This window comes from Malaclemys terrapin, chromosome 23, assembly GCF_027887155.1.
Source record: "Malaclemys terrapin pileata isolate rMalTer1 chromosome 23, rMalTer1.hap1, whole genome shotgun sequence".
In the NCBI taxonomy this organism is placed as follows: domain Eukaryota; kingdom Metazoa; phylum Chordata; order Testudines; family Emydidae; genus Malaclemys; species Malaclemys terrapin.
Window position 1 is genome coordinate 18,725,033 of NC_071527.1, and position 22,346 is coordinate 18,747,378.

General features: G+C 63.5%; 1 protein-coding gene across 1 annotated transcript in view; it reads right to left on the bottom strand.

The window, feature by feature from the left end:
• Window positions 1-22,346, bottom strand: part of LOC128828092 (cAMP-specific 3',5'-cyclic phosphodiesterase 4B-like) — a 148,999-nt gene that overhangs the window by 33,465 nt on the left and 93,188 nt on the right. The window contains 1 exon segment of the mRNA XM_054012452.1: window positions 308-493. Within this exon segment, the coding sequence (XP_053868427.1) occupies window positions 308-493 (186 nt within the window).

The following is a 22,346-nucleotide window of genomic DNA, read 5'->3' on the forward strand; positions in this document are numbered from 1 at the left end:
TGCTTGGGGGACAGAGGAAGGATCGGGGGCAGCAGAGCAGGGCTCCGGGGGGCAGCAGGGCAGGGCTCCGGGGAGGCAGAGCTGAGGGTAGGCACGGCTCCAGGGGGACAGGGCTCCGGGGGGCAGCGGGGCAGGGCTCCGGGGATGCAGGGCTGAGGGTAGGCACGGCTCCAGGGGGGCAGGGCTCCAGGGGGCAGCGGGCAGGGCTCCGGGGACGCAGGGCTGAGGGTAGGCACGGCTCCAGGGGGGCAGGGCTCCGGGGGGCAGCGGGTCAGGGCTCCGGGTGGGCAGGGCTCGGGGCACTCACGACTCGCTGGCGACGGAGGAGTTACGGGACATGGTTTTGGGCGACAGGTCGTAGTCGCTGTCCGAGCGGTACAGGAAGGACTCGCGCCGCTGGCCGGCCGGAAAGCTGGGGTGCAGGACGAGGCCGGGGCTGGCCTGGGGGTCCAGGGGGCTCCTGGCCGGGGAGGGGCCATTCTCCACCTCGAAGCTGCAGGAGGAGACAGAAGCCAGGTGAGCAGGGGGGTCCCAGGCCTGCCCCCCCCGGCTATAAACATGCACTGGGGTCCCTCTGGTCCCACGGCCCCCTGCTGGCCCAGCCCTGCACCACCGCCAGCTCTGCCGGTGCCCCTCACTCCCGACCCGCAGCCCCTGCTAGCCCAGCCCTGGGCTTCCCCCACCCAGCTCTGCCGGTGCCCCTCACTCCTGACCCACAGCCCCCTGCTGCCCCAGCCTTGCCCCCCCGCCAGCTCTGCCGGTGCCCCTCACTCCCGACCCGCAGCCCCTGCTAGCCCAGCCCTGTCCCCTCACTCTGCCGGTGCCCCTCACTCCCGACCCGCAGCCCCTGCTAGCCCAGCCCTGCCCCCCCTCGTCTGTCCGTGTGCGATAAGACAAGTTTCCTTTCCTGAGGCTGTTTCGTGGCCGCCCAGGTCAGGCCCCTTCCTGCCCCCAACCAATCTGGGGGCCCAGGTGGGGTCTCTTCGCACCACCAGGTCCTGCCCCAGCCCCAGCCCCTCGGGCCCGGCCCAGCCCCACTCACCTGCGGGGGTGCAGGGAGCTGCAGGGCAGGGCCATGCTCAGAGCGGCATGTCCGGGGAGCGACCGGCCTGGGCCTGCCCCACGGGGTCACTGCTCGCCAGGGGTGCGGGGCCCACGGGGCTCAGAGCTGCCCCCCCGCGCCGCATGGGGCCCGCGCAGGGCGGAAGTTGCTGCAATCGGGTTGGGAAAGGCTGGAGGGGGGAGGCCTGGGCCCAGCCGGGGGCCTGCTCCTGCCAAGCCGCCCCGGCTTCCTGCCCCCCCGGGAGGAAAGGTGCCGGCGGCGGAGGGCGGGGGGGGGGGGTGAGGGCCCCAGGCCCTAAGTTCCAGGCCAGGCCGGGGGCCCCCCCGGAAGAACCAGCCACTGGGCTTCCTCCCCTCCCACCCGGCACCTTTCGCTTTCAGTTATCCCAGCAGGAAGGCAGCTGCCGACCCAGCTCCCTCCCCCACCCCAACCCTCCCCCGACACGCCCCGCTCCCCCCACCACGCCCAGCTCCTCTGCCCCTCCCCCACCACGCCCAGTCCCCCTCCCGCCCTCCCCGTCACACCCCGCTCCCCTCCCCCACCACGCCCAGTTCCTCCGCCCTCCCCGACACGCCTCGCTCCCCCACCCACCCACCACGCCCAGATCCCCGGCCACACCCCGCTCCACTCCCCCACCACGCCCAGTTCCCCCCGCCCTCCCCCATCACGCCCAGTTCCCCCCGCCCTCCCCCTCACACCCCGATCCCCCACCCCTCCCCCACCATGCTCAGTTCCCCCTCCCCCACCACACCCAGCGCCCCTCCCCACCACACCCAGCGCCCCCCGCCCCTACCCCACCACGCCCAGCTCCCCCACCCCTCCCCCACCATGCCCAGATCCACCCACCCCTCCCGCACCACGCCCCACTCCCCTCCCCACCACACCCAGTTCCCCCGCCCTTCCCCATCACACCCCACTCCCCTGCTCCTCCCCCACCACGCCCAGATCTGCCCAGCCCTTCCCCCTCACGCCCTGCTCCCCACCCACCCCCGCCATGCCCTGCTCCCCCCTCAGGAGCTGCCAGCACCCTCGCCCTGCCAAGCAGCCCCCCCGCTAGCCCAGCCCTCCCAGTGCCCCTCACTCCCGACCCGCAGCCCCTGCTAGCCCAGCCCTGCCCCCCCCAGCTCTGCCAGTGCCCCTCTGTGACGGAGCAGGGAGCAGGGCAGATTTGACCTGGGAATGTTGCAGGGGGGTTGCAGTGGGGATGTGGGACTTCCCTTGAAGGAAGCTACCTGAGCTGTAACCTGAGCCAGGAACGGGGGTGGGGAGAATTAACACCTTCTGCCCGGGAGACTGAACAAAGGAGAGGAGCAGCGGGAGGGGCTGGGAGTTTAGTTTCGGTTGGGGCTGGGTGGTGCAACGCAGGGAACCCCAAGCTGGGGTCTAAGCTCCCTGAACCTCCCAGAGGGACCTAATTGAGGGGGTCTGGTCGTACCTACACGCTCTGCTTGAGACGGTGTTCCTGTCCTTAAATAAACCTTCTGCTTTACTGGCTGGCTGAGAGTCGCAGTGAATCTCGGGAAGAGGGGTGCAGGGCCCTAACTCCCCCACAATCCGCAACAACTGGTGGCAGCGGTGGGATCTACTGCACCCCGTGGACGGCGCTTCCTGCAGTAAGTGACTGTGGAGCAGTAAAACGAAGGGGGATTGACGGGGACCAGGCGTGCTGAAGAGTGAGAGAAAGACGGTTATTACCCCTGGGAGTGTGTGACCAGCGAGAAGGACTTTTGCAGTAACAGGGTCCCCCGGGGGGATCGCAGCGAGTGGTCCCAGGGGCGGAGGAGTCTGCAGCTCGACCCTGGCAGAGAGGTGGGGACCTCGAGAAGGGCTGGCACACTAGGGGTCCCCCTGGGAACTGTGGGGAGCTGTGAGCACACAGGCCGGTGAGTGGCCAGCAGGAAGATGTATGCCAAGCGGCTTAAGAGCGACCTGGTGGAGCTGTGCAAGCAGAGGCGGCTGCGCATTGGGAGGCTCACCAAAGAACAGCTCATTGCCCAGCTGGAGGCGGAAGATCGCGCGAATGAACCGATCCCTGTGTCTCAGGGAAGCAGCCTGGCAGATGCAGCGCAGGCACCAGTGTCTGTCCCAGCTGGGAGTGGTCAGCCGGCTGCTGAGGGCTTCCCGAGACCCCTCCTTCCTATGCCTAGGGGAAGGGTGGGGAGAAGCCCAGCAAATACCGAGGGCGCCGTGACCCCCCCGGCCAGCAGGGGATCCCCCGGGCGAAGCCCGCCGGCCAGCAGAGGATCCTCCCGGCGACGTTCGGCATCCGGGGAGCGGAATTGGCTGGAATGGGAGAAAGAGCTAAAACTGAGGGAGCTGGAGGATCGTGAACAACAGAGACAGCATGAAGAGAGACAGCGTCAGCATGAACGGGAGGAGAAAGAGAGACAGCATCAGCGTGAAGAGAGACAGAGACAGCATGAACGGGAGGAGAAAGAGAGACAGAGAGAGGAGAATGAGAGACAGCATCAGCGTGAACTGGAACTGGCGAGACTGAGGGGCAGCGAACCCCCGGCTGCGGTGAGTGAGGGGGGACCCAGGACTGCACGGAGCTTTGATAAGTGCATCATGGCCCCATACAAGGAGGGGGAGGACATGGATGACTTCCTGGAGGCCTTTGAGACGGCCTGCGAGCTGCACCGGGTTGATCCTGCGGACAGACTCCGGGTCCTTACCCCCTTACTGGACCCCAAATCCGTGGCATTGTACCGCCAACTGGGAGAGGCAGAGAAAGGGGACTACGAACTATTCAAAAGGGCCCTGCTACGAGAGTTTGGGCTGACTCCTGAGATGTACCGGGAAAGGTTCCGGAGTCAAGATAAAACCCCTGAGATCTCATATCTGCAACTAGCCGTCCGCATGGAAAGATATGCCAGCAAGTGGGCTGGTGGGGCCCAGACGAAGGAGGACCTGATTAAACTGCTGGTACTGGAGCAACTGTATGAGCTGAGGCTGTGGTTGGTGGACAGAAAGCCAGAGAACCCGCGACACGCCGGGCAGCTGGCTGATGAGTTTGTAAAGAGCCGGTCAGGGGGTGGCAGGGAGGAGCCCCAAAGGAACAGGCCCGCCGCGATGCAGAGAGAGAGTCACCCTGGGACCTCCCAAAGGGGGAATATGGGGAATCCCCTCCCACGGGGAAGGCCCAGCATCAGGGACAACCGACCGGCTCGAGGGGACCCACGGGACCTGAGCTGCTATTACTGCGGCCGAAGAGGCCACGTTCGGGCCCAGTGCCCCAAGCTCAAGGACAGACTGAGCAGACCGAACCCGCACCGGGTTAACTTGGTAGAGGCCCAGACGGACGAGGGGCAGGCTTCCCACGCAAGAGGGGCTGGCAGCTTATCAACTGCTCAAGAGAGAGAAGGGCCCCCGGCCAGCTTCTCTGGGGGGCCAGATGCTCCGGATTCAAAGTTCTCCGTTTACAGGGTTGGTGCGGGGCTGTCCCTGCGGAGCGAGTGCCTTGTTCCCCTGGAGGTGGATGGGAAGAAAGTTTATGGATACTGGGACACGGGCGCAGAGGTGACACTGGCCCGGCCCGAGGTGGTGGCCCCAGATCAGGTGGTGCCCAACACCTTCCTGACCCTGACCGGGGTGGGCGGGACCCCATTCAAGGTTCCCGTAGCGAGGGTACACCTGAAGTGGGGGGCCAAGGAGGGCCCCAAGGACGTGGGAGTGCACCACCATTTGCCCACTGAGGTGTTGATGGGGGGGGACCTAGAGGACTGGCCAAGCAGCCCCCAGACCGCCTTAGTCGTGACCCGTAGCCAGAGCCGGCGAGGGGCACTACGCCCGGACCTTGGGAAGGATGTCCCACCGGAGGCACCGAACCCTTCCCGGGTGGGAAGGGAAACCCCAAGGACAGGCCGCGGGGTGGCTGGGGCTTCCGACCCAGCCGACGAGAGGGAGCAGGTCCCCATCCCTTCCCCAGCCGCCGAGTTCCAGGCCGAGTTGCAGAAGGACCCCTCCCTGCGGAAGCTAAGGGGCCTGGCTGACCTCAGTGTGGTACAGACCATGAGGAGAGGATGCAAGGAGAGGTTCCTGTGGGAGAAGGGGTTCCTGTACCGAGAGTGGGCTCCCCCGGGGGAAGTGGAGTCGTGGGGGATCAGGAGGCAGCTGGTGGTTCCCCAGAAGTTTCGCCACAAGCTACTGTACCTGGCCCATGACATCCCTCTCGCAGGGCACCAGGGGATCCGGCGCACCAGGCAGAGGCTGCTACAGAACTTTTACTGGCCCGGGGTCTTCACCAACGTCCGGCAGTACTGCCGATCCTGTGACCCCTGCCAGAGGGTGGGGAAGGCCCGGGACAAGGGGAAAGCAGCATTGAGACCTTTGCCCATCATAGAGGAGCCTTTCCAGAAGGTGGCCATGGACATAGTGGGACCTCTCAGCAAGGCGACCCGGTCTGGGAAGAAATACATCCTGGTGGTGGTCGATTTCGCCACCCGCTACCCCGAGGCAGTGCCCTTATCGTCCATTGAAGCAGACACTGTGGCGGATGCGCTGCTGACCATTTTCAGCCGAGTGGGGTTCCCCAAGGAAGTCTTGATGGACCAAGGGTCCAACTTCATGTCGGCCCTACTCCGGTGCTTGTGGGAGAGATGTGGGGTCCGGCACACCTGGGCCTCAGCATATCACCCCCAATCCAACGGGCTGGTGGAGAGGTTCAATGGGACGCTAAAAATGATGCTGAAAACATTTATGAATCAGCACCCGCAGGACTGGGACAAGTACTTACCTCACCTGCTGTTTGCGTACAGGGAGGTACCCCAGGAGTCTACCGGGTTTTCGCCTTTCGAACTGCTATATGGAAGGCGGGTAAGGGGGCCCCTGGACCTGATGAGAGACGAATGGGAGGGGAAGGCCACTCCTGACGGAGAGTCGGTGGTGGAGTATGTCCTGACCTTCCGGGAACGACTTGCCGAGCTCATGGGCCTGGCCAGGGAGAATCTGGCCAGGGCCCAGAGGAAGCAGAAGGTCTGGTATGACCGCACAGCACGGGCCCGCGCCTTCGCCACTGGGGATCAGGTGATGGTCCTCATCCCCGTGAGGAAAAACAAACTCCAGGCCGCCTGGGAAGGGCCCTTCAAGGTTGTCAAGCAACTAAACGAGGTAAACTATGTGGTGGAGCTGTCGAACCGGGCACACCACCACCGGGTGTACCATGTGAATATGATGAAGCCATATTATGACAGGGGGAATATGGTGTTGGCCGTGTGTGGACAGTGGGAGGGGCAGGGAGATGACCCTTTAGTAGATCTATTCCCTGGGACAAGAGTTGGCTTCCCCCTGGAAGCAATTCCTCTCTCTGATCGGCTAACCCCTGCCCAGCGAGCTGAGATCGGAGGGGTGCTGCATCTGTACCAGCAGCTGTTTTCCAACCAGCCTGGACGCACTAATCTGACTGTCCACCGGGTGCAGACAGGATCGCACCCGCCTATAAAATGCTCCCCCTTCCGAGCCACAGGGAAAACTGCTCAGGACCTGGAAAGAGAGGTCAATGACATGCTGGCTTTGGGGGTGATCCAGCCGTCTTCCAGCCCTTGGGCCTCGCCGGTGGTGCTGGTCCCCAAAAAGGACGGGTCGATCCGGTTCTGTGTGGACTATCGGAAGCTCAATGCCATCACTGTGGCCGATGCCTACCCCATGCCCAGGCCGGACGAGCTCCTAGACAAGCTGGGAGGTGCTCGGTACCTTACCACCATGGATCTTACAAAGGGCTATTGGCAAGTGCCGCTGGATCCAGATGCCAGGCTGAAATCGGCCTTTGTCACCCCTCTGGGGCTCTATGAGTTCCTGACCCTGCCCTTCGGCCTCAAGGGAGCGCCGGCCACCTTCCAGCGCCTGGTGGATCAGCTACTGAGGGGGATGGAGAGTTTTGCCGTGGCGTATATCGATGACATCTGTGTCTTTAGCCAGACCTGGGAGGACCACATATCCCAGGTTAGACAAGTGCTGGACCGACTCCAGAAGGCTGGGCTGACCGTAAAACCGGAGAAGTGCAAGGTGGGGATGGCTGAGGTATCCTACCTAGGCCACCGGGTGGGAAGCGGCTGCCTAAAGCCGGAACCAGCCAAAGTGGAGGTGATCAGAGACTGGCCCGCTCCTCAAACCAAAAAGCAGGTCCAAGCCTTTATTGGGATGGCAGGGTACTATCGGAGGTTCGTGCCCCACTTTAGCGCCATAGCCGCCCCCATCACTGAGCTGTGCAAGAAGGGGAAGCCAGACAAAGTGGTCTGGATCGAGGAGTGCCAGGAGGCTCTCCGGGCGCTGAAGGAGGCTCTGGTCAGTGGCCCAGTTCTGGCAAACCCAGACTTTGACAAGCCCTTTATGGTGTTCACCGACGCCTCAGACACAGGACTGGGAGCGGTGTTAATGCAGGAGGATGAAAAGGGGGAGAGACACCCCATCGTGTACCTGAGCAAGAAGTTGCTACCCCGGGAGCAGAACTACGCGGCCATCGAGAAGGAATGCCTGGCCATGGTGTGGGCCCTCAAGAAACTAGAGCCATATCTCTTTGGGCGTCACTTCACCGTGCACACCGACCACTCTCCCCTGACCTGGCTGCACCAGATGAAAGGAGCCAACGCCAAGCTCCTGAGATGGAGCCTGCTCCTGCAGGATTATGACATGGACGTGGTCCATGTGAAGGGACGTGACAACCTGATAGCGGACGCGTTGTCCCGGAGAGGGAGCCCTGAACTTCCCCAGGTCACTGGTCAGAGTGACCCCGCTCAGTTCAGTCTCGAAGGGGGGAGAGATGTGACGGAGCAGGGAGCAGGGCAGATTTGACCTGGGAATGTTGCAGGGGGGTTGCAGTGGGGATGTGGGACTTCCCTTGAAGGAAGCTACCTGAGCTGTAACCTGAGCCAGGAACGGGGGTGGGGAGAATTAACACCTTCTGCCCGGGAGACTGGACAAAGGAGAGGAGCAGCGGGAGGGGCTGGGAGTTTAGTTTCGGTTGGGGCTGGGTGGTGCAACGCAGGGAACCCCAAGCTGGGGTCTAAGCTCCCTGAACCTCCCAGAGGGACCTAATTGAGGGGGTCTGGTCGTACCTACACGCTCTGCTTGAGACTGTGTTCCTGTCCTTAAATAAACCTTCTGCTTTACTGGCTGGCTGAGAGTCGCAGTGAATCTCGGGAAGAGGGGTGCAGGGCCCTAACTCCCCCACAATCCGCAACACCCTCACTCCCGACCCGCAGCCCCTGCTAGCCCAGCCCCGCCCCCCCCCAGCCCTGCCGGTGCCCCTCACTAGACCAGGGGTAGGCAAACTATGGCACGTGCCGAAGGCGGCACGCGAGCTGATTTTCAGTGGCACTCACACTGCCCGGGTCCTGGCCACGGTCCGGGGAGCTCTGCATTTTAATGTAATTTTAAATGAAGCTTCTTAAACATTTTAAAAACCTCATTTACTTTACACACAATAGTTGAGTTCTATATTATAGGCTTATAGAAAGAGACCTTCTAAAAACGTTAAAATGTATGACTGGCACGCGACACCTTAAATCAGAGTGAATAAACGAAGACTCGGCCCAGCACTTCTGAAAGGTGCCGACCCCTGCGCTAGATCCCTCCTGAGGTCCCTTCCAACCCTGCTATTCTATGATTCTGTGAACCCTGTGCAAACCTGCACCCCCCCCATGCACACCTACACTCACACCAGTGCACCCCGCACCTCCCGTATGTGTGCACACCCGCGCACACACTCATGCACACCCTTACACACAACCCTGTGCAAACCTGCACCCCCCATGCACACCTACACTCACACCAGTGCACCGCGCACACACTCATGCACACCCTTACACACAACCCTGTGCACACCTGCACATGCACACACATGCACACCTGCACACACCTCACACCCATGTACACCCCACACACACACACCTGTGTACACCTGCATACACACCCATGCACACTAGCACACCTGCATACACCCACACACCTGTGCACACATGCACACACTTCACATATCTGTGCACACACCTCCATGCACACCCACACACACCCCCGTGCATACCCGCACACACCTGTGCACCCCCGCACATACCTGTTCACACTGCACACACCCCAGCACCAGTGCAAACCCACACAGCTGTGCACATCCACTGCGCGCGCACACAGAGGAAGCCCCATGCAGTCTCCCTGGCCGGCTCTGCTGGGGGTAGCGAGTGAGGGGCCAACACACACACAGGACCCTCCCCCCCCACACACACTTGACCTGCCTCAGCCTCCCCCCCACATCCGGCTGCACAGGGGCTTGCACGTACCTGTCCCAGCGCAGAGCCTGTCCCGCCCCGCCCCTGCCTTTCCAGCTGTGACACTGACCCGCCCTTTATTAATCCACACTCCCTACGCATCCTTACCAGCAGCCACCTGGTCCCCTCCCCAGCCCTATCAGCCTCCCGCAGGGGATGGGGGGTTCACCCCACCCCATGCGCTGGGATCCCCACTGCGCTGCCCCAGGGGGGTCCCCCCCAGCAGCTCACCCGGCCAGGGGAGGTCCAGGTGGGCCTGAGGCCAGACTCCTAAGCCAGCCCTGCCAGGGACACACCCCAGTGGGGAGACAGGGGAGGCTGGGGCAGCCCCAGATCCACCCGACCTGCCCCATCAGCAACTGAGCTGCCATCTGCCGGCCTCTGCGTGCCCAGTGCCCAGCGGGCAGGTGCTAGCCGGGCGGGTCCCCCCACCCCGGGGCAGCTCGGCGCTGGGCCCATCCTCAGTGGCCTGCCGGGGGCCCGGCAACGGGAGCTCAGAGCCTCCCCTTGGCCCCCCGGCGCAGGGCGCTGGGGCCTCTCTGGGGAATACCCCAGCCCCTGCACGGCTCAGACCAGCAGGAGCCCCCGGCGCAGCACAGCCGAGCGGGCCCTGGCTGGGGTCCGGCACCTGCTGGAGCAAAGCACCTTACACAGGGTTCGACACCAGAGGCTTTGGGACGCCTCCCAGCAAACGATCCCGGCGCATAGGGACAGGGCACCCCCCACTGTACACCCCGGGGAAACCGAGGCACAGGGAGAAGAAGGGACTTGATCAGGGTCACACAGTAGGAGAGCGGCAGAGCCGGGGAGAGAACCCAGGAGTCCTGGCTCCCAGCCCCCCCCCACTCCAATCACTAGACCCCCTCCTCCCCTCCTGGAGCAAACAGCCCAGGAACCCTGGCTCTGAAGGACACCCAGTGAGGGGAGGAGACTCCGACTGGGAGCTCCCCCGGGGAGGGGAACTGAGGTGCTGGGAGGGTCATTGTTGTGCTACACACAAACACGCCCCTTGTGCACACAGCCCGGTGGCACACACACATACGCTGCATGCACCTTGCACTGAACATGCGCACGTACACGCTGCACTGCACGCACACACACTGCATGCACCTCGCACTGAACATGCGCACGTACACGCTGCACTGCACGCACACACACTGCATGCACCTCGCACTGAACATGCGCACGTACACGCTGCACTGCAGGCACACTGCACTGCACGCACGCACACTGCACTGCACGCACACTGCATGCACCTTGCACTGAACACGAGCATGTACACGCTGCACTGCACACACACACACACACTGGACTGCATGCACACACACTGCATGCACCTTGCACTGAACATGAGCATGTACATGCTGCACTGCACACACACACACACTGCACTCACACACACTGCATGCACCTCTCACTGAACACGAGCATGTACACGCTGCACTGCACACACACACACTGCATGCACCTCTCACTGAACATGCGCATGTACACGCTGCACTGCACGCACACACACTGCATGCACCTCGCACTGAACACGAGCATGTACACGCTGCACTGCTCACACACACACACTGCACTGCACGCACACACACTGCATGCACACAAACGACACTGCACACACACACACTGCATGCACCTCTCACTGAACACGAGCATGTACACGCTGCACTGCACACACACACACTGCACTGCATGCACACTGCATGCACACAAACGACACTGCATGCACACACACTGCACTGCATGTACCTTGCACTGAACATGCACACGTACACGCACTGCAGGCACATAGCATTGGGCACACACTGCATTGCTCGCACACCCGCGCACACCCTGTGCGGCAGGCCGGGGCGGGCAGGGCACGTCACTGCCTGGCGGCTGCCTCCCAGCTGGCGCGGGGCAGGTGCTGACGTCAGCCCGGGGAGGCCAGCGAGGGGGAGGGGGTGCCAGGAAGCGATAAGATAAGATTAGGGAGCCCTGGGGTGACGCAGGGCGTTATCCGCCCCAGGAGAAGCAGGGAGGAGCCTGGGTTTCCAGCCACGCTGCATCCCTGGGCTAGCCAGCGCCGGCTGGGGCCACCGTGCCCGAGAGCGGAGAGCCGCGTGGACTAGCGGACAGAGCACAGGGCTGGGGCTCAGGAGACATGCTCTGCCGCCTCCCTGCCGGGTGCCCTTGCGAAAGTCCCTGCCCTGCTCCATGCCTCAGTTTCCCCATCTGTAAAATGGCTCAATCCCTTGCTGACTGGGGGGCCCGGTGAGGGAGGGAGATAGAAGAGGGGGTGGGGGTGGTATGGGAGGCACTGGCTGACATGGCTCCAGGGGTGGGCTGGCTGGGAAGAACGGGGGAGGGGACCTACCCAGCCAGCTCCCCTCCCCCCCAAGGTTGGAAGGGAGGGTTCTGGCGGCTCCAGCTGTTTGCAATTAGGGCTGGGTGGGGTTGGGTTTTTTGGAGGGGGGAGGGGCTCTTCTGCTGGAGTTCATGCCAGGGCAGCGCCTGGGGCCAGCCGCAGCTGTATGGGGGCGGGGCGGGGGGGGGGAGGCTGGGAGCTCCTGACAAGCAGAGGAAACAAAGGGGGGGCATCCCTTACCCCCCGCCCCAATCCCAGAGCTGACAGGACAGGAGGGAGCCATGGATGTGCAGAGCCGGATAGCAACCCCACGGTGGGGACCTCGCCCGCCCCCAGGGGACGGAGGCTGAGGGGCAGCCGATGCACAAGGCGCCAGCTGGCCCCGTCTGGGACCCCCATAAGGCCCGACACCCCCTCACTCAGCCCAGCACGGCTCCCCAGCTCAGAGCAGCTGGCCCGGGGGGCGGGACCAGACGGGATGAGCCGGGGGGCTGACAGCGCTGCAGGTGGGAGCTGAAGCAACAGGACAGACCCATGGGTGGCTCCGGGAGCGGAGTGGGGTCTGGTGGTTATAGCCAGGGACTGGGAGCCAGGACTCCTGGGTTCTAACCCCAGCTCTGGGAGGGGAGGGGGGGTCTAGGGGTGAGAGCAGGGGGGCTGGTGGTCAGGGTGCCTGGCTCCTATTCTCCTCCACTGATTGTCTGTGACCTTGACCAAGTCCCTTCCCCTCCCTGTGCCTCAGTTTCCCCACCTGTCGAACAAGCTTGGCTCCGGTGCAAGCCGCGCTGTGACGCTGAACACGGGACTATGTGCGAAGGGCTTTGGACGGAGGCTGCTGGAGAAAGGTGAACCCAGAATAAACAAGGCTTTCGCTCAGCACACTCTGCTCCTCCCTCCCCACGAGCCAGCCCCCCCTGCGGGCCCTGCCACTGACCCCTCTCCCGGGGGCCGGGGCCGGGTCTGGACTGTCCATGCTCCTGGAAGCTGGCTGCAGGCAGGGCTAGGACAGAGACACCTGCAGCAACAGGCCAGGCAAAGCCCGTAGGAACCTCGGCATCCGGGCAGGGGAACCGGGACCAGCCAGAGGGGATTTGGCGCAAAGCTACAGAGAGACACCCGCTGAATGGGGGACCAGACCCCCCAAGGCACAGCCAAAATCGGGGTCCCGTCGTACCGGGCACCGCCCAGGCCCCCGCCAAGATTGGGGCTCCGTCGCACCAGGCGCCGCCCAGACCCGGGCCGACATCAGGGCCCTGTCGCGCCGGGCGCCGCCCAGACCCCAGCCAAAATCAGGGTCCCACCGTGCCAGGCGCCGCCCAGACCCCGGCCGAGATCAGGGCCCCGTTGCGCCGGGCGCCGCCCAGGCCCTGCCCAAGATCGGGGCCCCGTCGACCCGGGCGCCGCCCAGGCCCCAGCTGAGATCAGGGCCCCGTTGTGCCGGGCGCCGCCCAGACATAGAATGAGAGACAGCTCTTGTCCCATCTAAACAGAGAGGTGGGAAACTGAGACACAGAGCAGCGGAGTGATTTGTCCAAGATCAGCAGCAGCAGAGCTGGGAACAGAACCCAGGCGTACCAGTCCCCAGCCCAGCGCCTGCCCTCCACCCCCGCCCTGGCCCCAGCCCTCTAACCCTACAGCCCTGCTCTCCATGCCAGCGTAGGGTCTGTCCCATCAGCCCCTGCTCCAGGGCTGCCAAGGGAGGCTCCCACCTGCCACCCACAGCCTGGGGGGGGGGGCACGGCCACTCCAGGCATCCTCCCCAGGTTCAGTCACTGGGCGCAATGGGGAGCCGGTGACGAAGGAAGCGCCAGCCCTGAGTACCCCAACGCCCCCCGTCCCCGCTGCTCTGTCCTCCAGGATGGTCGCTGGGAGCTGGCGCCCAGTGCTGGAGTGGCACGAGGGGTAACCAAGGCCCCCCGGGGGGGGGGGGGGGGCGGAGGAGCAGAGCCAGGACATGTTGCTACTCACCAGGCCAGGTGTAACATTTCGCTGCCTGGCTCCCGACCGGGGAGGGGACAAGCCAAGGGCCACAACGGCAGGGCCCTGCCCGAGGACCTACCCCTCAGGCCCCCGGCATGGGGCACCGCAGAACCACCCAGCCCAGAGTCAGCGCCAGGGGCTCAGCACGCAAAATCCACCCCCCGACCCCCCAGCGCCCCCCAGGGGCTCGGTCTCCTCAACTGCCAGTCGAGAGGCTCATGAACTTGCAGCCGAGACCTGGCAAACTCAGGTCACTGGGTGGCCTCGGAAGGGGAGGACCGAAGCGGATCCGGCCGCTCAGAGCCCAGCAGGGCCAGCAGAGCCTGCGGGGAGCACCCCAAGCCGGCGCAGGCAGGGAGCCAGCCAGAGCCCCCCTCTGGCCCCCCACCCCGAGGTCAGGGGTTAACCAGGCCTTAGGCAGCCGGGGCAGGACAGGGGGACGGTATCGATCTGGGCAGCACTGCCCTAAACTCACCCGCCCGGGGCATCAATGTGCACGCCCCCCCCCTCGAGACTGCACACTCACACTCGCCCCCAAGACTGCACACACAGACTCTCACTCGCCCCCGAGAGTGCACACACAGACTCACACTCACCCCCGAGAATAATAATATATGGAGATATACCTAACTCCTAAAACTGGAAGGGACCCTGAAAGGTCACTGAGGTCAGCCCCCTAGCAGGACCATGTACTGATTTTTGCCCCAGATCCCTAAGTGGCCCCCCCAAGGATTGAACTCACAACCCTGGGTTTAGCAGCCAATGCTCAAACCACGGAGCTATCCCTCCCCCCACCCGAAGAGTGCACACAACCACACACACACACACCCCCGAGTGCGGCCACACACGCACACACCATGAGTGGACACGTGGGGATACAGTCTCACCCTGAGTGCACGTGCACAAACACACTCACCAGGAGCGCCCGTGCAAACCCGCACACTCACACCAGCACGGCCCGCACTGACACCCTCACCTAAAGCACACACACACACAACTGCCCCCCGGGCACCCCCCGTACACGTGCTACCCCCCCCCCCCGCGCTCACCGACCTCACGGGCTTGCCCAGCCGCTGCCGCCCCACGTCCGCCTCGCTGAAGGAGAACTGCATGGCCCGGGGGACCCAGGAGTCCGGGGCAGCGCGAGGGGAGCCCCGGGCTGGCATGGGGGGCCGGCGGCTCCGGGCGGGGCAGACCCGCAGCCCGGTCCCCACGCTCGGCTCGGCCCGGCCCGGCCCCGGGCGCCCAGCAAGCCGGGGAGGGGCCGCGGTTGGCTGCAAAGCCTGGGGGCGGATTTCGGGGCCGGGAGCCGGGGGGTGGGGGCGAGGGGCTGAGCTCTCCGGGGGGTCACGGCTCGGCCCCCTGCCCCGGAGCCAGCCACGGCCCCCGGGGGCCTTTCCACCCGGCCTGCGCTTTGGGGGGCTACAAGCCAAACACTCCGAGGTCACAAGCGCTCGCACGCGCAGCCCCCACTTGTGCCAGAGGGGAGCAAAGTGCCTCACAGACATCCCGTGTCACACACGCGTGTGCACACACCCCAGCACCCGCAGCCAGGCCAGTCTCCTTTCACACGGGGGCAAAGTGACGTGTGCCAAGGACACTGCGGGAGTGAGAAGTGGAACCCAGGAGTCCGGGCTCCCATCCCGCATCCCACTCTAACCACCAGCCCCTACTCCCCTACCAGAGTGAAATGCCATGCGGTGGGTATGGGTTTGTTGTTGTAGGGTTGCGGATGGGGGCGGGGGCAATGGATGGAAGGGTTTGTTATTGTAGGGTTGCGGAGGGGCAGTGGATGGGAGGGTTTGTTATTGTAGGTTGCAGAGGACGGCGGGGACAGTGGCAGGTTGCGGAGAGTGTGGGGGCAGTGGATGGGAGGGTTTGTATTGTAGGGTTGTGGAGGAGGGCGGGGGGGCAGTAGATGGGAGGGTTTGTTATTGTAGGGTTGCAGGGGGCAATGGATGGGTTTGTTGTTGTAGGGTTGCGGAGGGGGGCGGGGCAGTGGCAGTGGATGGGAGGGTTTGTTATTGTAGGGTTGTGGAGAAGGGCGGGGGGCAGTGGCAGGTTGCGGAGGGTGTGGGGGGCAGTGGATGGGAGGGTTTGTTATTGTAGGGTCTCACACATGCTGAGCCTTTAAGATAATCTATGTTTTAAAAGGGCAGGAATTCTGCGTGCAAGGAAAGGGCGGGTGGGTCCCCTCTAGGCCCATGTGCAGGCGGCCCGGGGAGAGCCCAGCCACCCTGCGGGGTCCCCACTGCCCTCTCTGGGGTCTCAGCCCTGCCGGCTCCAGATCCCGTCCGTCGCCTCCGGCTCTTACCAGCTGCCCCGGTTCCGGGATGGGACCGTGCCAGTCCCGCCTCCTTATTTACTGACTGGTGACGACAGATCCCGACAGCTGGGGAGGGGTGGGGGGAACCAGTGTCACCGGTCCCTGGGAGGTGCTCTGGCCACCTGGCCTGGCCCCAGGGGGAACCCAGGTGTCCTGGCACCCAGCCCCACCCCCGCTCTAACCACTCAACCCCACTCCCCTCCCAGAGCTGCGAGAGAACCCAGGAGTCCGGGCTCCCAGCCCTGCCCCCTCTAACCCCTAGACCCCACTCCCCTCCCAGAGCTGTTCGGGGGCACTGGGGTGCCCAAGGGGTGCTGCTCTTTCTGCTGGCTGCTGCCACTGGCGCAAAGGGGTTAAACCCGCTCCCTGGACGCAGGGACAGGTCAAGCTCACGTGGGCGGGGGGTCAGTCCCAGACTGGGCATAACGCCCCCGGGGGCTGTGGGCCCTCCCCTACCTCCCTGCCCCTGCTCTGGTGCAGGCCTGGGGGGGGTCAGACGAGAGGATCATGAAGGGCCCCCCCGCCCCTAGAGCCTTTGGATGTCAGGGCCTGGCGCATTTCCATCCCCTTCCCTTTGCTAACACACACATGCACAGCTACGCACGCACACACACACCCAGCTACACAAGCACAGCTATCCTACACACACACACACAGAGCTACACACACAGAGCTACACACACACACACACACACACACACACACAGCGCTCTGTACACACACAGCTACACACAAACACAGATACACACACACAGATACACACACACCCCTCACTAAATTATTACAGGCAGATCTCAAACAAGACCCACCCAGAGAACACCCCAGAGGCGAGCCCCTCCCTGGGGGCGGGGGGCCAGGGCTGTCAGCCCCTCCCTGGGATGTTGAGCGTGGCGGGACGGATCCAGGGCACAGCAGAACCCCCCACATCCTCTGCAGGGATTTTTTACACCCTGTGCTCAGTGCCAGGGCCCAGACCTGCCTCCGAAAACACCAACCTCTTCAGCCAGTGGGAGTCAGAGACGGGGGGGGGGGGGGGGGGTATATGCATCCACCCCACCCCCTGAAGCTCACACAGGGAGTTGGGCATAAGCTGTCACGGGTAAAAAACACTACAGTGCAAATAGTGATGGTCCCATAAATGCCACCCTATACCGGAAACCTACTGACTGCTGCACTTACCTACATGCCTCCAGCTTCCATCCAGACCATTGTCTACAGCCAAGCCCTAAGATAGAACCGCATTTGCCCCGATCCCTCAGACAGAGACAAACACCCCCAGGGTCTCTATCAAGTGTTCTTAAAACTACAATACCCACCTGGGGAAGTGAGGAAACATTGACCGAGTGAGACGGGTACCCAGAAGTCACCTACTACAGGACAGGCCCAACAAGGAAAATAACAGACCACCACTGGCCATGACATACAGCCCCCAGCTAAAACCTCTATCAACGATCTACAACCTAGCCTGGAAAACGATCCCTCACTCTCACAGGCCTTGGGAGACAGGCCAGTCCTCGCTTACAGACAGCCCCCCAACCTGAAGCAAATACTCACCAGCAACTACACACCACAGAAACACTAACCCAGGAATCAAACCCTGCAACAAACCCCGGTACCAACTCTGTCCACATATCTATTCAGGGGACACCATCATAGGACCTAACCACATCAGCCACACGTCAGGGGCTTGTTCACCTGCACATCTACCACTGTGATACATGCCATCAGGTGCCCCTCTGCCATGAACATTGGCCAAACCGGACAGTCTCTACGTAAAAGGATAAATGGACAGAAATCGGACATCAGGAATGGTAACATACAAAAGCCAAGAGGAGAACACTTCAGTCTCCCTGGGCACTCAACAACAGACTTCAAAGTGGCCATTCTTCAACAAAATACTTCTCCAAGGAGAAACTGCAGAACTGGAATTCATTTGCAAACTGGACACCATCAATTTGGAGTTGATTAGGGACTGGGAGTGGCTGGCTCACTACAAAAGCAACTTTCCCTCCCTTGGTATTGACACCTCCTCACCACCTAGTGGGAGTGGCCCTCATCCACCCTGACTGAATTGGCCTTGTCAACACTGGTTCTCCACTGGTGAGTAACTCCCGTCTCTTCATGTGTCAGTACATTTAAGCCTGTATCTGGAATTCGCACTCCATGAATCTGAAGAAGTGAGTTTTTTACGCACGAAAGCTTCTGCCCAAATAAATCTGTTTGTCTTTAAGGTGCCACCGGACTCCTTGTTGTTTTTGTGGATACAGACTAACACGGCTACCCCCTGATATAGAGCGTTGGCAGCAGAGGGGAACAGAGCCCAGGGGTCCTGGCTCCCAGCCCCCCCTGCTCTAACCAGTAGTCCCCACTCCCCTCCCAGAGCCGGGGAGAGAACCCAGGAGCCTTCACACCAGCTAGAGGAATAACTCAGCTTCTGGGGTGACCTTAGGGGCTGGATTCCCAGCTGTGGTGAAAGGAAGCGGCGGCCGACTGACCCCAGCTGGGGGATCTGTCCCGGGGCAGCTGGGACACCCTCTTCGCCCAGTGACTGCTCCGCTCTGTGATCCCACCCCCTCGATCTCTGCACTGATTTCAAGGGAGGCTGGATCTGGCCCCCCAGGTCTGGCCCCCTGCCAGCACTGCTGAGACTGCCCCTGTCTGCCCCAGGCTCTCAGTGGGGCCAGCTCCCAGAGCCAGGGACTCCCCTGGCCTCACCCCAGCCCTGACACCCGGTGGCCTGACATGAATCGCTTCACTGCTGCCTTGCTTGTAGCCTGGGACTAGTGAAAATCAGCCCCCAATGCTCCCGGGGGAATCTGCCCACCCCTGAAATGCAGCCACTTCTGGGGCAGAACTCGCCAACTGTAGAACAACCCACAGCAGTTTAGGACAGGAAGTGAAGGGGAACCTGGGGGAAAGCAGGCTCTGGGGAAATGCTGCTGTGCTGGAAATCAACCCCCAGGCCCTGGCTAATGCTAAGGGGATAAATTATTAGCATTATGGTAGCGTTCAGCAGCCCCAACAGAGATTGCCCAGACCCTGGCCGAGATCGGGACCCCCTGCTGTGCCCGGCGCTGCCCAGACTCCGGCCGAGATTGAGGGCCTCCCGCTGTGCCTGGCGCTGCCCAGAGCCTGGCCGAGATTGGGGGCCCCACGCTGTGCCCGGCGCTGCCCAGACTGAGGCGAGAGCCAGTCCCTGCCCCAAAGAGCCCCCCACCCAAGCAGCGGAAGGATAACCACCCCCCACCCCCGTCCGGCAGGGGAGAGAGAAGTCCAGAGACTTGCCCATGGTCACACACGGAGTCAGTGGCAGCACCAAGAACGTAACCCAGCTCCACCCACCAAGCACCGCGCCCTGCCAGCACCGGCCTCCATCTCTTGAGAAGAATCATTAACCTCGCCCCAAGGTGCAGCCACTTCTGGGTGGGGCGCAACAGATCCCAACGGCCACGGTAACGTTGCACGGCACTTTAAGACAGGAAGTGAGGAGAGCCCTGCGTGCACTGGGAACCTTAGGCTGCACACTGGCCAGGAAGGACACGGGGGATAAGGCCCCAAATGGGGCAGGCTACGTTTCCCCCAACGGTCGCGCTGCACCCGGATCCCACCTCCAACCCCCTTCAGAGGGGCCGGGCGGAGCTTAGGGACGGAGCAACGGGACACGGACCCGCTTCGTCAGCCTGGTGCCAAGGACTCAGATAGAAACAGCCCCAGGATTCTTCCCCTCGGGCCTGGGGAAGGGTCTGTACTTACCTGGAAGAGAGACAGAGGCGACCGGGTCAGTTACAGGCCATGCGGCCCCCAGCCAGGGTCCCTGCCTCCCATCCGGCCGGGGCCCCTCCCCCAGGCCCAAAGCTGGAGCAATCCACACCTCTGAAGCATTGGGACCGACTGGGGAGTGGGGGCTAGTGGTTAAAGCAGGGGCCTGACAGCCAGGACTCCTGGGTTCTTTCCCGGCTCGGCCACTAAGGCCCCGACTGATGCAGAGGGTGGGACACAAGGCTGGCGGTTCCTTGGATAGAGAGACAGCCGGTCGCCTGCAGCCAAAACGGCTCCCCCTTACTGACCCCATACCAGACTGCAGGGTGGCGTGGGGGACTGCTCTGAGATCCCCTGCAGAGAATCCAGGGGGGCAGGGTCACACTGCCCTCTTGTGGGGCAGCTCAGCAATGCAGTGGGTTTGGGCCAGGGAAGGGGACACCAGCAGCCGGTGTAACCCCCACAGACCCCGGGCGTTGGCGGGCAGGATCAAACCTGGGGCCTTGGGAGCTGAGTGCATGAGCTAAAGGCCACCTGGCCCTTAGCTCAGGCTGTAGTGGACTCACTAATCTCAGCGCACCACCCCCAGGAGGTGTGGGGGTTACGCGGGGGTCAGGCTCTGGACATCCAGCCCGGAATGGCCCCCAGCCTCCCCCTCCCAGAGCTGGGGAGAGAACCCAGGAGTCCTGGCTCCCAGCCCCTCCTGCTCCAACCACGAGATCCTACCCCTGCCTGCCACTATCGCCCCAGCCCACGTCCCTGTCTGTGTGCTGGGGAGAAAGGGGGCTGGACCACCCCACCCTGCAAACCCCTTTCTCTCCCCCCAACCAGGGGAGCTGAGATTATCTCAGCAATTTGAGGGTTAATGCCAAGCCCTTGGGCCCCCTGGCGGGGATTTTAACCTGCTGCCTTGAGCGGAAGGCGCAGCTCCCTCAGCCGCCAGCAGCAGTAGGTTGTTATATAGCTTGGCCCCCACAGGACTCCCCCCTTGCCCCACTGACTGCGAGAAGAGCCTGGCTGTGCAGCCCAGGGCCCATGCTCAGGCCTGTCGGCCCCCCCACATCCTGCCCGATCTATAAACCCGAGACAAATCCACTCATGAGTTGGTTTCCGGCCCGGGCCAGTGCCGGGGTCTCAGGCCGGGTTAACCTCCCTGCTCCAGCAATGCAATGCGAACTGTGCCCATGGGGCCACCCCCCACTCCCCAGCAGGGGGTCACTGAACCCGCTCGGACGACGCGAAGGGGGGATGGGCGTTGTTCTTTGGGGGGAGCTTGGGAAAGCCGGGGAGAAACAACCTGAATTTCCCCAATTCCCTTTGAAAATGTTTTGGATTTAAAAAAACAAAAACGGGGGTGGGGGGAGAATGCTGGTTTTCACACACACCCCCATTTCCTAGCAGCCAAGACAGAAAAGGAGGGAGGCTGGACCCCCCCCCGCGCCCGCTTTAGCACCGTTTTGGCAGCCCTCCCCAGAGATTTTGCCGTTCGGGGAAACACTGTTTGCTGTTGAAAATGGTTCCGAAAACCATGTCTTGCCTCCCCCCGGCCCGCGCTCCCCAGCAGGCCCTGCCCGGTGCCCCCCAGAGAGCACCAGTGGCTCAGACCCCACAGCTCCCCCGGCAGCCCCGAGACCGCGGGAAGTTCCAGCGGCAGGACGAGGCGCGTTTGCTTCTAACCCTTTCTGGGCCCCGCTGGACACCCAGCCCCAGGGTCTGGGGGCAACGCGGCTTTTCTGCCCCCAGCAGCCGGCTCTGCGGTGCAACTGGGCTGCAGAGCGCCCCCTGCAGGGCTGCCTGGCCCAACCCAGCTTCCCCTGCTCCTTATCAACCCCAATCAGCCTGCGCTAGTTTCCTGTGCCATCCACCGCGGTGATAAGCCAGTGGCCGGGGACATGGTGTTCCCGGGGGTGGGGGGGGGAGCCAGGACCCAAAGCAGCACCCGGGTGGGGGGATGGGCAGCCGCCGGGGGAAGGGGGCAGCAGGAGCGGTGCCAAGCCTGCCCCCCCTGCCCCCTACAGCAGGGAGCCGAGCGAGGGAATCCAGCCGGGGCCGATACCGAGAAACCCCCAGTCGGTGACAGCCCAGCCGCCTCCAACCACAGAGAGAGGGAGTGGGGGGCAGGGAGCGCCCAGGCAGCCCCAGGATCGGGGCCCGCCAGCCTCTCGTGAGGAGCCGGCGGCAGCGGCAGGAAGCAGGAGTCACTCTCCGGAGCAGTCACGCCACTCTCAGTTCCCCTGCCCGGCCCTGGGGCGGGCGCAGGGAGATATTTATAGAGGGGCCAGACGCAGACAGAGCCGGGGCTGATCCCACAAAGCCGCCGTCCTGGGACACAAGGAGCTGGGACCACTCCAGAGCTGGGGGCCTGGATCCCCACCCGCACCGGGCCAGACCAATGGGCCCGGATCCCCGCCCACCTCGGGCCAGACCAATGGGCCCGGATCCCCGCCCGCCCCGGGCCAGACCAATGGGCCCGGATCCCCGCCCGCCCCGGGCCAGACCAATGGGCCCGGATCCCCGCCCGCCCCGGGCCAGACCAATGGGCCCGGATCCCCGCCCGCCTCGGGCCAGACCAATGGGCCCGGATCCCCGCCCGCCCCGGGCCAGACCAAT